Genomic DNA, 12,038 nt, shown 5'->3' with positions numbered 1-12,038 from the left:
CTGAAGTTATTTAAGTGGAAATAACTCTGCAAGAGTTTCTGAGGAAGTTTTACACTTGTTTTGTTTTGGGGATTTATGGCATTGATAAGATTACTAGAAACAAGAGTGTATCATTTTTATTGCATATTTTTGAAATTCCCTGGAGTTTTCCTCAAATTTTCAATTTTAAGCTATGTGATTGGTTGATTAGTAAAGATTTTAATTACACCTCAATTTGAGATTTTTTTCCTTAAAAATGGGTCTTGCTTTTTTTTTTTTTTTTTTAGAAAAAGCATGTTTGATTAAATTATGTTGAAGTACACATGGTTCATTTATACAGTTGATAGATATTATTCTTGTTTTATATAAGCACAGCTTGGGGTCTTATTTCAGGAATGCCTGTTAGGAACATAAACCCTTCTGTGAGAAAAAATTTCTGCTTTCTTGTTTTTCAAAAAACCTACCATCTTGTTAGTTAACATAATGTCTACAGAGATAACTGTCTTAGATGAGAAGTTACTGGTCAAACATATGTCTTGAACCTATACCCCAAGAGATTAGTATATGATGGGTGCCGCTGGTGGAGTAAGACATGCCTGCCCTTCCGAAGCACCTGATGTCACTTTTTGTGGGAGTTCATATTGCTTGTGCTTAAGTTTTTTTTTGACATCTTGTTTTCCTCATCTTCAGTTTTTATGTGCAATCTATTTTATTTGGTTAGCTACATTGTATTGGTAGATCATCTTTGTTTCCTGTGTTAAGGCCATTTTGTATAGTTACAAGCGAACTTGTCAAAAAAACATATGTCTTAAACCTAAAATCAAAAGATAAGTTTTAACAAGCTAACCGGTCAAAGCCACATGTCTTAAACCTATAATCAAAAGATAATTTTTAATAAGCTTACAGGTCAAAGCTGTTTGTCTCAAATTTATGATCAAAAGATAAGTTTTAACAAGCTAACCAGTCAAAATCCTATGTCTTTAATCTATACTAAAACACTGAGCAAAAATCGAATTTTTTTTTACCAATACCCAAAACACTAATTGGTAAAAGAATCATATGTCTTGAACTATACCCAAAAGATAAGTTTTATCAAGGTTATGAGTCATAATCATATAGCTGTAAAGCAAACTGGTCATAATCATATGTCTTTGAAAAAGTTTTAACTAGCTAACCAGTCTTAACCTTATGTCTTTAAGATAAATTTTAACAAGCTGACCGATCATAACTATATGTCTTTAAGATGCATTTTAACAAGCTAACTGGTCATAACCATTATGTGTTTAGGATAAGTTTAAACATTCTATCTGGTCATATCTTTATGTCTTTGATATAAGTTTTAACAAGCTAACCCATCATAACCATACGTCTTTAACCTGTACCTATGATTGTCTGTTACATGACATGAACAACAATTATGTATAAAAGATTGGCTCGTTGTGTGACATTACGAATTTGATTATCTGAGATGTCTACTGTGCTAATCCCTGCTGGACATGATGTTGATTTAATGAGGAAATGTGATATAACGATGTACCACCATCGACCAAAATTTGTTGTATTTGGATTTGATGAGAATCTGTTAGGTTTCTTGTCATTCATTATAGTAGTCAAGGATAAAGGTGATCAAGATTTGTTCTTTATGCCAAGACATTTTCACAAGTCCTTGGAATATTAACCATTTGTATTCTTTGCGTCAAAGACAGTCTAGATAATGGGATCATAGAGGGAAAAGATTTGGACTAAAAGATGTTTTATTGTGCTTATTTGAATTTGAAATTTATATTGGTCTTTACTGTCAGTTGTAAATACACATAATTCAACATGGCGGGCCACCATAGTTAATGAATCAGCGCCATGGTTAAATTGTTGTCCACCATGATTAACTTTTATCATTTGCTTATTTTGTATTTGAGAAACCCATCAATTAGTAAATCAGCCAATCAAAACAGACAATGGTCAAAGGTAACTCGACCTTGGCCAAATGCATGTGGCTATTTTTATATGTAAAACTGAATGAAGGTAGAACATTAAAACATTTTCAACATAAAGAAACTGATATTACCTAGTAAAGGAACATATAAAATTCCATAAATTGTTTATTCCATCTGATATTTGCTAAAACACTTTAAATTAAAATTAAGAAAGAAACTGATTTACCAAGTAAAGGTATATATAAAATCCCCAAAATTGTTTATTCCATCTGATACTTGCTAAAACACTTTTATTTGAAATTCAAATGACTGATTTTTGTTTATACTGTCATGCTGCTGATCCTCCAGTGTATGGAGCACATGTGTGTTTGGTGGGAAAATAAATCAGAAATAAAAATAAAATTCCCCAAGTCAAAACATTATACCAATAGCAGGATTAAGAAAATAATATGTGCATGCCTTGGATCCATATTAGTCCTGATTTCGTGATCATAGATTTTGTTTCTGTTATGAATGAACTTCTTGTTTATAATCCTCCTCTGTGTTTAACTCCTTCAGTTTGATTCATGCACATGTTTTTGCATAGTTTCATTATAAAATTCTTTAAAATTATTTCTGGAAACATATTTTTAAGGCCAGAGTAGTACATGTACATGTATTTGATATTTGTTACAAAGAATTGAAAGAAAGTTAGGGAAGAATGAACTGATTGAAATGAATATCATAATCTAAAACATAAGTTTTGTTAGAAAATGATATTTAGTTCATTTAGTGCATTCTTACGTACTTTTCTTCTAGTCATTGTTAGGGAACTACTGTTTGATTTTATGGGAGTCGGTTGGGACTAGGATCGAATTTGAAAAAAAAAAGCCTGGATTGAAATTTCAAGAAATAAAATGCCATAAGATAAAACAAAAAGGCAGGATCTTTCGTTGTCCTTATGTTTTTTGTTTGTGTTAAAATTAAGAAATTTAAAGAAGGCAGAGCCTAAATTTTTTCAAAGTAAATAGGCAGTATAGAAATTTGATCCAACCCCCCCCCCCCCCCCCCCCCAAAAAAAAAAAAAAAAAAAAAAAAAAAAGTCAAATGATTGCTCCTTTATATCTTGATTCTTGAATGCTTCTGTGTCAGCGAAATTTTCTTTTTGAAATAAAATAAATATTGCTATTGTGTACTTGTACCTATTGCTGGTTATGGATATCCCTATGAAGTCTTGAAAAAGGCAGACACTGTCAAACAGGTTCATATCTTTTAAAAGAATAGACTTTAATTTTATTTAATAAATTAATTTTTGAAACATTTATAGTTAAGCAGTTATAAGCCCTTGACATATTCAATAATATACTTCAGATCATTTGCAAGTGTGGAATATAAGATAAAAAAATTAAGTCAGAAACCTCTGCTATAGGTGACCAGTCATTGCTCTTCCAATTAATTTGAGATAGCAAGTAGCCAACTGCCAAGGTTGAAAAATCACATCATTTTAACCAAAATTAATTTCATATGGCAAAGTTGCAGCACTGCAAAGCACAGTTCTAGTGATACCTGAAGAGCAAACTGGTCCTTGCTAATGTTGAAGCATGAATAAAACATTGCTGTGATTCACATGCTTCTTCTCACTGCCAGAAATGCTCAAATATTAATCAGCAGTTTGGTCCTTAATGTCAAGGCCAGATCTTAACCAAAAAATCATTTTATATGATAGGTGAAGAAGTTTTAAGTGAAAAAATATCCTATTATTAATCAGTGTTATCTTTTTTTTCAGATGATTTATGCGGTATATTTGTAAAGAGTGTTTCTGAAGGCAGTGCAGCAGCATTAGATGGAAGAATACAAGTTAATGACCAAATTATACAGGTAATTTTGTCAGAGAAAAGTAGGACTTAGCATTGAATGTGTTGCTTTATTAATCAAGAAATATCTGCTTTAAGCTGCAATCAATTATTCTTCTCCTCATGCTGATAAAAATAATATCCTTTTCATTTCAACATTAAAATTCAGTTTGCATCTCTTCTCTGTCTATTAAAATTGTATCTATGTCTTGTACCATACTTTTACTCTTTGGTAACCCTATTTATACCTCACTGAATGAGCCAATGGTATTTTAGAATCACCATGTTAGTGCACCATTCCATCCATCTGGATTTTGTCCAATTTTGGGGTACCGTTTTTCATTTTTCACTAGACGGAATGATACAGAATTGTTTTTTCATAAAATTCTCAACTCCCAGTGAATAGATTGATTTTAAATTTGGTGTGTGGTTTCATATACTGTAAAGGTACTTTTGTTTGAAAGTATGAATTTTTGTGGTTTAGGAAAAAAATATCAGTTAGTGGATTCTTGAATTTGTGGATTTGACAACTCTATCAAATAAACAAATAGGAAATTTCCATTTCATTGGGAACTAAATTTTTTGGTTTACCAAACCCAAGAAAAATACAAAAATTAGTGCTCCACAAACAAAAGTACTAATACAGTAGATGTAGCATATGTTGTAAGCTATTTTGCTTGCTGTCTAATATCAGCTTCTTGTGCAAGTGGCAGTATGCTTTACATAAATGTGGCAACTTCATATTTGAGGAAAATCAAGCTCTCAGACTTTTAAAACTTCTAAATTACTGCATTCCAATTTATATATTCACATTATTCACAACAATTATTTCTGAATTTACAGTTATCATGAAACTTACTGCTCATGTAAATTCTAAATTTAAAACTTGACTGACATTTGCCTCTGTACATTTTTCAGCTTGAAATAGATTTGAAATCAAGGACAAAAAGTGCCATCAGAACAATCTTTCTTCTTTTACAATTGATTTAAAACTTAACAGTCATTAAAACAAGATTATTTGAAATTAATGCAGTTGTCAAGGAGTTGCTCACTGGATGCCAATTAAAACAGACACTTCCTTTTATTGAAATATTTCACTGTTTCTCTCCTTTCCTGACTGAGAACTGTCATTGAGATAAAAGATCTTCTTTTTTTTCACTTTCTTAAAGTATGGTATTAGTTCCTTGTCACTAATGATTTTCTTAGAACTATAGTGCTGTTTTTCTGGCATTCTACTTTTCATGGGTAAACCAGTTGTTATAATAAGCTGTGTCAAGTGAAGAATTTGAGGTTTTCCATTATGTAACTTGAGAATAATTGTATGAAATGTCAATTTTTGAAGATTCCCATTGTTCAAATAGTAATTTACCTCCACAGTGAAGGATTCCAGTTGCATGTGATCTGTTGTAAAGACCTTAAGCAGTAGTAATTTGAATATATTTTCTGAATGTGCAGCCAAGTTTGGGTGGAGGTTGGGGATGGAGTAATATAGGGATTATTTGGTCTGTCCTTCTGTATTGCCTCCCATCTGTCCATCCACCCATCTGTGAATCTTGTAACCTATTCATTGGAATAAAGTGATATGAAGGATAGGCTTTATATATAGATGTGCATTGCTTAATACTCTCTCTCTCTCTCTCTCTCTCTCTGTTTTTTTAAATTTTTTTCCCCTGCTTTTTAGCGGAATTCTGCTATTTCAAATCAGGATTTTCACCATTATGATTCTTTTTACTTTATATTTACTACCGATTTTGCCAATTTCTGCTTTGTTTGTAGACCTTGTACAATCATGTCTATTTTTTTTTCGTTGGGGAGGGGGGATTGTCATAGGTCCACTATTTCTGTGTCCCATGATGTTATTCTGACAGGAATGGCTCAAGCAGGGTTTGGGTATTGCCTAGACATACTGTTGTTTTACAGTGTGGTAGTAAAAAGAACAGGTATTGTGAAATGCAACAACTTACAGAGATCAACAAAAGGTCCACAACAAGTGTAGGCTTGGACAACGAAAGTAATAAAATTCACAGTAGCAGAATGATGACACTACTACAGAATAAACTTAAAAATAAAAACATGACACAAAGACACAAAAATGACCAACATCTCCTTACTGTGAACAGATTCATGTCTGGTTTAACTAGTTTTATAAGGCCTTAACCATTCCACTTAATGTAAGGTAAAAAATGAACTGAAATAACAAACAAACAAACCATAAAATTCGATCAATAATACATCCAGTACTCTCCATGGAATACCTCGACATACACCATAAGAAGATTTAGTGACATACATCATGAAAACTACTATACACGTTGGTTACAATGTAAACTTCCTGAATGATTTCTTAGTCTATAATGCTTGGCCTGGAAGTCTAAGGTTGATACACAATATCAAGATTCAAATGTGGAAATCGTGATCTGTTAAGATTCTTAGATTTTAACTGAAATGTTAGATCCTTGTCAGCAACTTTGTAAAATGGAAATTCTTTATGACTGTGCAATGTTATAACTCCCCAAGTTGAAATATAAGATTTTTTACTTTATTCTTGTTCCATTTTTTTTTACGCCTTTTTATTGCCCATCCTATGACACTGATCACAGAGAATCAGAGTTAGAATTTTAAAAGTCTTATGTAAATTGCATTTTCATGCAATACTCAACTTGTTTCTTCTACTTGTCTGAATTATTGATGTTCCTTTCTTGTTGATTAGGCAAAAAGTTCAAAACTGTCTGTTCTGATGAGGAAATGAAATAGCCATTTTTTTATGCATTCTAAGATGAGAGAGCTGATAGTAGGTTCCTGGTTTGATGGAGCATAAACTTTATTGTACTTTTATCAAATTTCTATCCTTTTTTAATACGAAGCTCATCTCCCTGAAGGTTTAAGTAATGTTTAGCACAAATAACTTGTTTAATGACATAATGATCAAATCCGAATTTGAGAAAACTCCAGAGAGACAAGTATGAAAATTACATGGCCAGATATGATGTATTTGTATGGTAATTACATAGATTGTTTGACTATAATATCAGTTGATTCATTGTGAGTCAAAAATTGCTGTAATATCTTGTTGAGGAATGTTTTGATGGTATAATCCCTATTTTACATATTAATTTCCATGTACATGTATTTGTGAGGCCAGTATTTGAGGGTTTGATATTATCAGCATGTTTATCAGAAATAAACAAGATAACATAGGCATAGCAGCAAACAAGAATGATTTTATTCTGCTATTTAACTGCTTTTTCCTATCACAATTCTTTATTATACTTAATAATTGATTCCTACTTAGTCAGTTTCCACTTCCCTGTTTTTACTCATGAAATCATTCATGAGCAGTAGCATATTTTGCCTTTCTCATCTTTTTGGCTGACAGTGGGACAGTTTGAATTTTTTTTTTTCCAATTTACGTCTTATTTAGGCCTAACAGTGTGATTCCGCTATAGTATTACATGTTCTAATTCTAGTTGTGGAAATCTCTTTGAGAACCTGCTCTTGATATTTCTGGTTAGCTGTGCATTTTAATGACAGTTTTTTCTTTGTTAACCTGCTTTTCAATTAATATTGGTTCAATTTGATGGAAAATTAAGAACTTGCCATATTTCAAAAATTAAAGAACTCGGGTACACCTCACTAATTAAAATGAACTTTTTAAAGTGATTTTTTTTTTAAATATAAAAATTTAAACTTCACATGTTTAGGTTAAGATTTTTATTACCCCCTTTTGCACCTGCTTATGTAGTTTGCATATCACAACTCGTCCGTTATGCCAGAGCTTGCCATAACTGCGCAGACTATTTATTTCACGCCAAACTTCTTACAATAAGGCTTCTGGAACAAGGTTATGTTGCTACAAGATTGAAGTCATCACTACAGAAGTTTTGTGGTTGTCATCATGAACTTGTGGATCATTACTATGTATCCATCTGCTCCATAGAAACTGATTTTTATAACGTGTCATGGTTTTCCTTTCCTCTTTCATCTTTCCAGACGACTTTTTTTTAGCAATTCAGCGGGTACTTCTAGAAAAGCAGAGGATGCTTACCCTACCAATGCACCTGGTCCATGCTCCCAGTTTTTAGTGGAGTCTGAGTTGCCCATTTACTTTTGTTACTTTGTATGTATTATTTAGTTATTTTATGTTCTTTGTTGTGTTTGTCTGTTTTCCATGTCTGATCTTTGTCCCTGGATTAAATTCTTTTGATTTCCGTTAGAATCTTGGTTCCCTAATTACTCCTTGGTTCTGTTGAATGGTTTATACTTGTGCTGTCTGTCTATCTATGTTTTGTATTGTCTCTCTGCTTCTCTGTCAGTCGACCAGACTAAAATAAGGTTATGCTTCTAAACAAATTTACTTTTTTTTAAACTGTGTAGAATATCAATTACCAACTGAGTGATAAAAAAGAAATTTTGATGAACTTTCCTTTAATGATGCTATGTACTTCCAAAAGTGTATCAATAGATTTTTAATTGAAATGTTTCACCATAAAATAGATTTCCTTGCAGTAATACACCAGTTACCAAGTTTGAAGTCTAGACATGGATAGTCTCGTGTTGGAAGACCTTCATATTATATCATTTATACTATAGGCAATAAAGAATCACTTAGAAGTCATCATTACTGTGTTTATATAGACACAGTGGATGTTAGTTATGCAATGCAAATGATCAACTTTATTGTTTTTTGTCGTGGTCATGTAAATTATATCCAGAACTTTTTTTCATTTTAGGTTGATAACCAGTCTTTGCAAGGTTTCACTAATCACCAAGCTGTAGAAGTGTTGAGAAATACTGGTCAGATGGTACATCTGAAGCTTGCACGATACCAGAGGGGACCAAAGTTTGAAAAGCTCCAACAATACTTGGGTAATTCATTATACTACTATGTCCATTTTGTTAGATTATTTCAAAGTCATTGATTGGTCAGAATAATGTGTCCTACTGGCCTTTAGTTGCTTCTGTTAGCTTGCTCAGTGTGTTGGACTAGTACAAAGTGGGTCTGTTAGATTGAAAAAAATGTCCTTGTCCTGAAATGCATAAAATATATAGAAATGAACTATAAAGTGTTTCAGAAAATAAATACAGACTGGACAGAACTGAAATATTTAAGGATGTAAGGCAGTTCCATGTTTTGAGCATAAACAATTTGCTCTTACATAAATATAGTTTTCTTCAATATCTTAAACAGCTTAATATGCATAACTTTGCTTATAAAAATGGAGAAAATGTAGCTTGAATTTTGTATTTATTAATCTTAAGATGGGTCATACTGTCTACTTTAGGATTTTTATTACCAGTATATACCTAAATAAATGACTTGGTTGCCTTATGTCATGATTTCAATCATTTACAGAAAATTTCTTCAGATTTGCCAACTAAATAGGCAATAACATGTCTACTCCATAAATGAATAGAACTGAAATTCAGATTTTTTTATCAAGCAATTACAATTGTTTATGCCTAACATGTTTGAAATGGCAATGCTTTTGATTTTATTTAGGGAAAAAAATCAACCGAAAACAAAAGTGCACAAAAATTTTGTAATTTGTAATGTTAATTGTTTGGGAATCCCACTTTCACTTATGTATTATGCTAGGTGTAAATAGATTTATTGAAAATATAAACCATACTTATAGGTACATGTATCATAAACTGGACTTACTAATAGGTAGTCATTAGCAAAAGGACAGTGACAGATGATTATTTCATTTTATAGGAAAATGAAAAATATACACCTAGTGTTGTCTTTTTTTCCCCTAGCTCATCCAAACATGAATATTCCATACCCGTCCAATGGTATAGGTTCTATCCAGAGCCAAGAACAGGTTCCCCCTGTCTTTGATCAACAAGTACCTCCACAGCAACAGCAGCCTCCACAGGTTGATGTAGATGATATACCTGTCATGTTCTCAGATGACGACTTCAGTAAGTAGATTCAGTCTAAGAAACAAAAAATCTGCGGTCCTTTACACAAAAAATCATAACTGTAAAATTAGTCGTAAGTTATGATGTCATAATAGAGTTAAGTATTGTGACGTCACAAGTTACGACTAATTTTACTCTTACGGTTTTTTTGTGAAAAGGGTTGCAGTTGTGTTGATTGTTTTGATATTGTAAGAAAAAGTAAAAATATTGAAGCATGGAATGAAGTCACTTGTGGCAACGCAGCCAGAAATGTCCAAACAACAGTAAACAAAGACCAAGCTACTTGTAACACAAATTACAAATAAAAATAAACAACACAAATAAACAGTGTCAAATTTTGGTACTTCTGAAGGATTAGCAATTTGTCATAAGATAAATAGAAATGTTAGGAAAATTTCATGTGACATTGACCAATAAGATACTAACTACAAAAAAAAAAAAAGAAAAAAAGAAAAAAAAAAAAGAAAACAACGTTAAAAGAGTGCCATTTAATCTCCAATGTCAAGTAGGATTTGGAAAGAAGAAAAAAAAAAGTCAAGTAAATTCCATTTTGCTTCCAGTGCTGAACAAACTTTGTCAGATTAAAATATCAATAGAGTACCATTATGTCTCCAATGCCAAAGAAGACTTTGTAAAAAAAAAAAAAAACAGTACCATTTAGTTTCTAATGCCAAGCAAGAATTGGTCAGAAAAAAAGGAACATCTAAAGAGTACCATTTCGTTGACTTGGAGAGAATGTCAAAGAATTCTTAACCTATTTAAATCATTCGAATCATTCCTCTGTAAGTACATGACACAGGATGACATTAAGATAATTCTATCTTGAGAAGAATTTTATCAAGTATGTCTGCTAATAAACTTTCTGTTCTCTTGAGCTTAAGCAGCTTTAAAAGAAAATGAGGAAGTTGAGAACTAGATTTTTTGGTTTTAATGATCTGCGTGATTATATGTAGTAAAATCCTATTTCTCTTTAACATGAAAAGGTTGAGTTACGAGTTGACATTTTATGAATTCTAAAATTATTGGTTTTTATGCAAAAAATATTCTTAGTGAAGATATTGAATTGACTTTGGCTGAAGATTTTGTAAAGAAAATATCCATTCTCGACATTAATAAATCCAAATTCCTCATAAGCTGGGTCAGATATGGTTAATTCTTTTAGGGAATATCATATACTCTTGGCTGTCAGTAATAATTACGACTATAGATTGGTTTCTATTTCATGTCTTCATTGTGTTCTATTTGTCAACACAAGACATGGATAATCAGAATGTGGATTTAGATGTCCATTTCAGTAATCATATAAAATTATTTTCTCTGGCTGTCTTTTTTTCTAAAGAAGGATGAGAAGTGGAACAATGGTTGCTTGTTATATCCCTTTGTGGGGGAAGGGGTTTTCAGAGTTTGAGCAGCTTTCTGAATTTTTCAGGGTTTTCCTATGACATTAACATTCCAAGATATTCTTAAATGGGATTTTTTACAATTTATTAAGTAAGGGCTTACTTCTTTGAAAAAGCTACTGTAAATGCATTAATTTTTGTGACATACTGATTTTGCTATTTTCATGGTAGAAAGAAAAGTGTGAAAAATGGTACCCGGAAAATTGTTTTTTTTTAACTGCATAACACTTATCATTTTGGAAACCATGAAAATTGATTCTTGCAAATATGCTCATGTCTTAAAGTCCACGAAAATTAAAATGTTGACAGTACTTGCTCAATTTTAATTAATACATGTTTTATGTTGCTATTATGGTCACTGTCTTTTAACGCTTCTTTTGCAGCTGGTGATTTACTGCCAGATGTGGAGGCTGCCATTAAACAGTGCTGGGAGCCAATCATTGGAGATGATTTTGAAGTTGTGGTATGTCTGCACTACCAAAAATTTTTGCAAGATTGCATTGAGTACCTGTAGTATGGTTGTTATTGCCTGTACAATGCTTATGTTTGTATCTGTATATAGAATGTCATACAAAATATGAGCATTTCAGACAAAGCCTTAAATTTCCCATTTTCTATTACTGGTGGCAAGTTAAATTTAGCCCAATGAAAGTCACTTTTGAAGTTTTCTGGCTTATTTCTTCTATGGGAGAGATAATTTTATGCAACACTGTTATGAAAAGAAAAAATTTTCTGAAATTTTAGAGCACTGATTTTTTGGTTAAATCTTTGTTGATAAAGTTACCCTGTTTATGAGATCATATCAGCCAAACCAGTGTATAGATTTGGGTAAAAAAATATTTATATAGATGGGGCATATATTGTAAGCAATTTTGGGTGCTGTCCAAAATCAACTATGTGTTCAAGTGTGGATATGCCTAGTACGACCACATATGCAACCTCATCAAATCAACCAAACCAGCGTATGG

At 31.9% G+C, this 12,038-nt stretch overlaps 1 protein-coding gene across 13 annotated transcripts in view; it reads left to right on the top strand.

Moving 5' to 3' along the window:
• Positions 1 to 12,038, top strand: part of LOC148628555 (multiple PDZ domain protein-like) — a 157,630-nt gene that overhangs the window by 38,331 nt on the left and 107,261 nt on the right. For all 13 annotated transcript variants that reach the window (XM_088590015.1, XM_088590004.1, XM_088589983.1 and 10 more), the window contains 4 exons: positions 3,679 to 3,770; positions 8,476 to 8,611; positions 9,506 to 9,670; positions 11,454 to 11,533. In XM_088590015.1, the coding sequence (XP_088446141.1) occupies positions 3,679 to 3,770; positions 8,476 to 8,611; positions 9,506 to 9,670; positions 11,454 to 11,533 (473 nt within the window). The remainder of the gene's footprint in view (positions 1 to 3,678; positions 3,771 to 8,475; positions 8,612 to 9,505; positions 9,671 to 11,453; positions 11,534 to 12,038) is intronic.

The sequence above is a fragment of the Perna viridis genome, chromosome 1 (assembly GCF_037379345.1).
Source record: "Perna viridis isolate PV_CMFRI_1.1 ecotype Kerala chromosome 1, ASM3737934v1, whole genome shotgun sequence".
NCBI classification, from domain to species: domain Eukaryota; kingdom Metazoa; phylum Mollusca; class Bivalvia; order Mytilida; family Mytilidae; genus Perna; species Perna viridis.
This window is presented reverse-complemented; position numbering and strand designations above follow the sequence as displayed.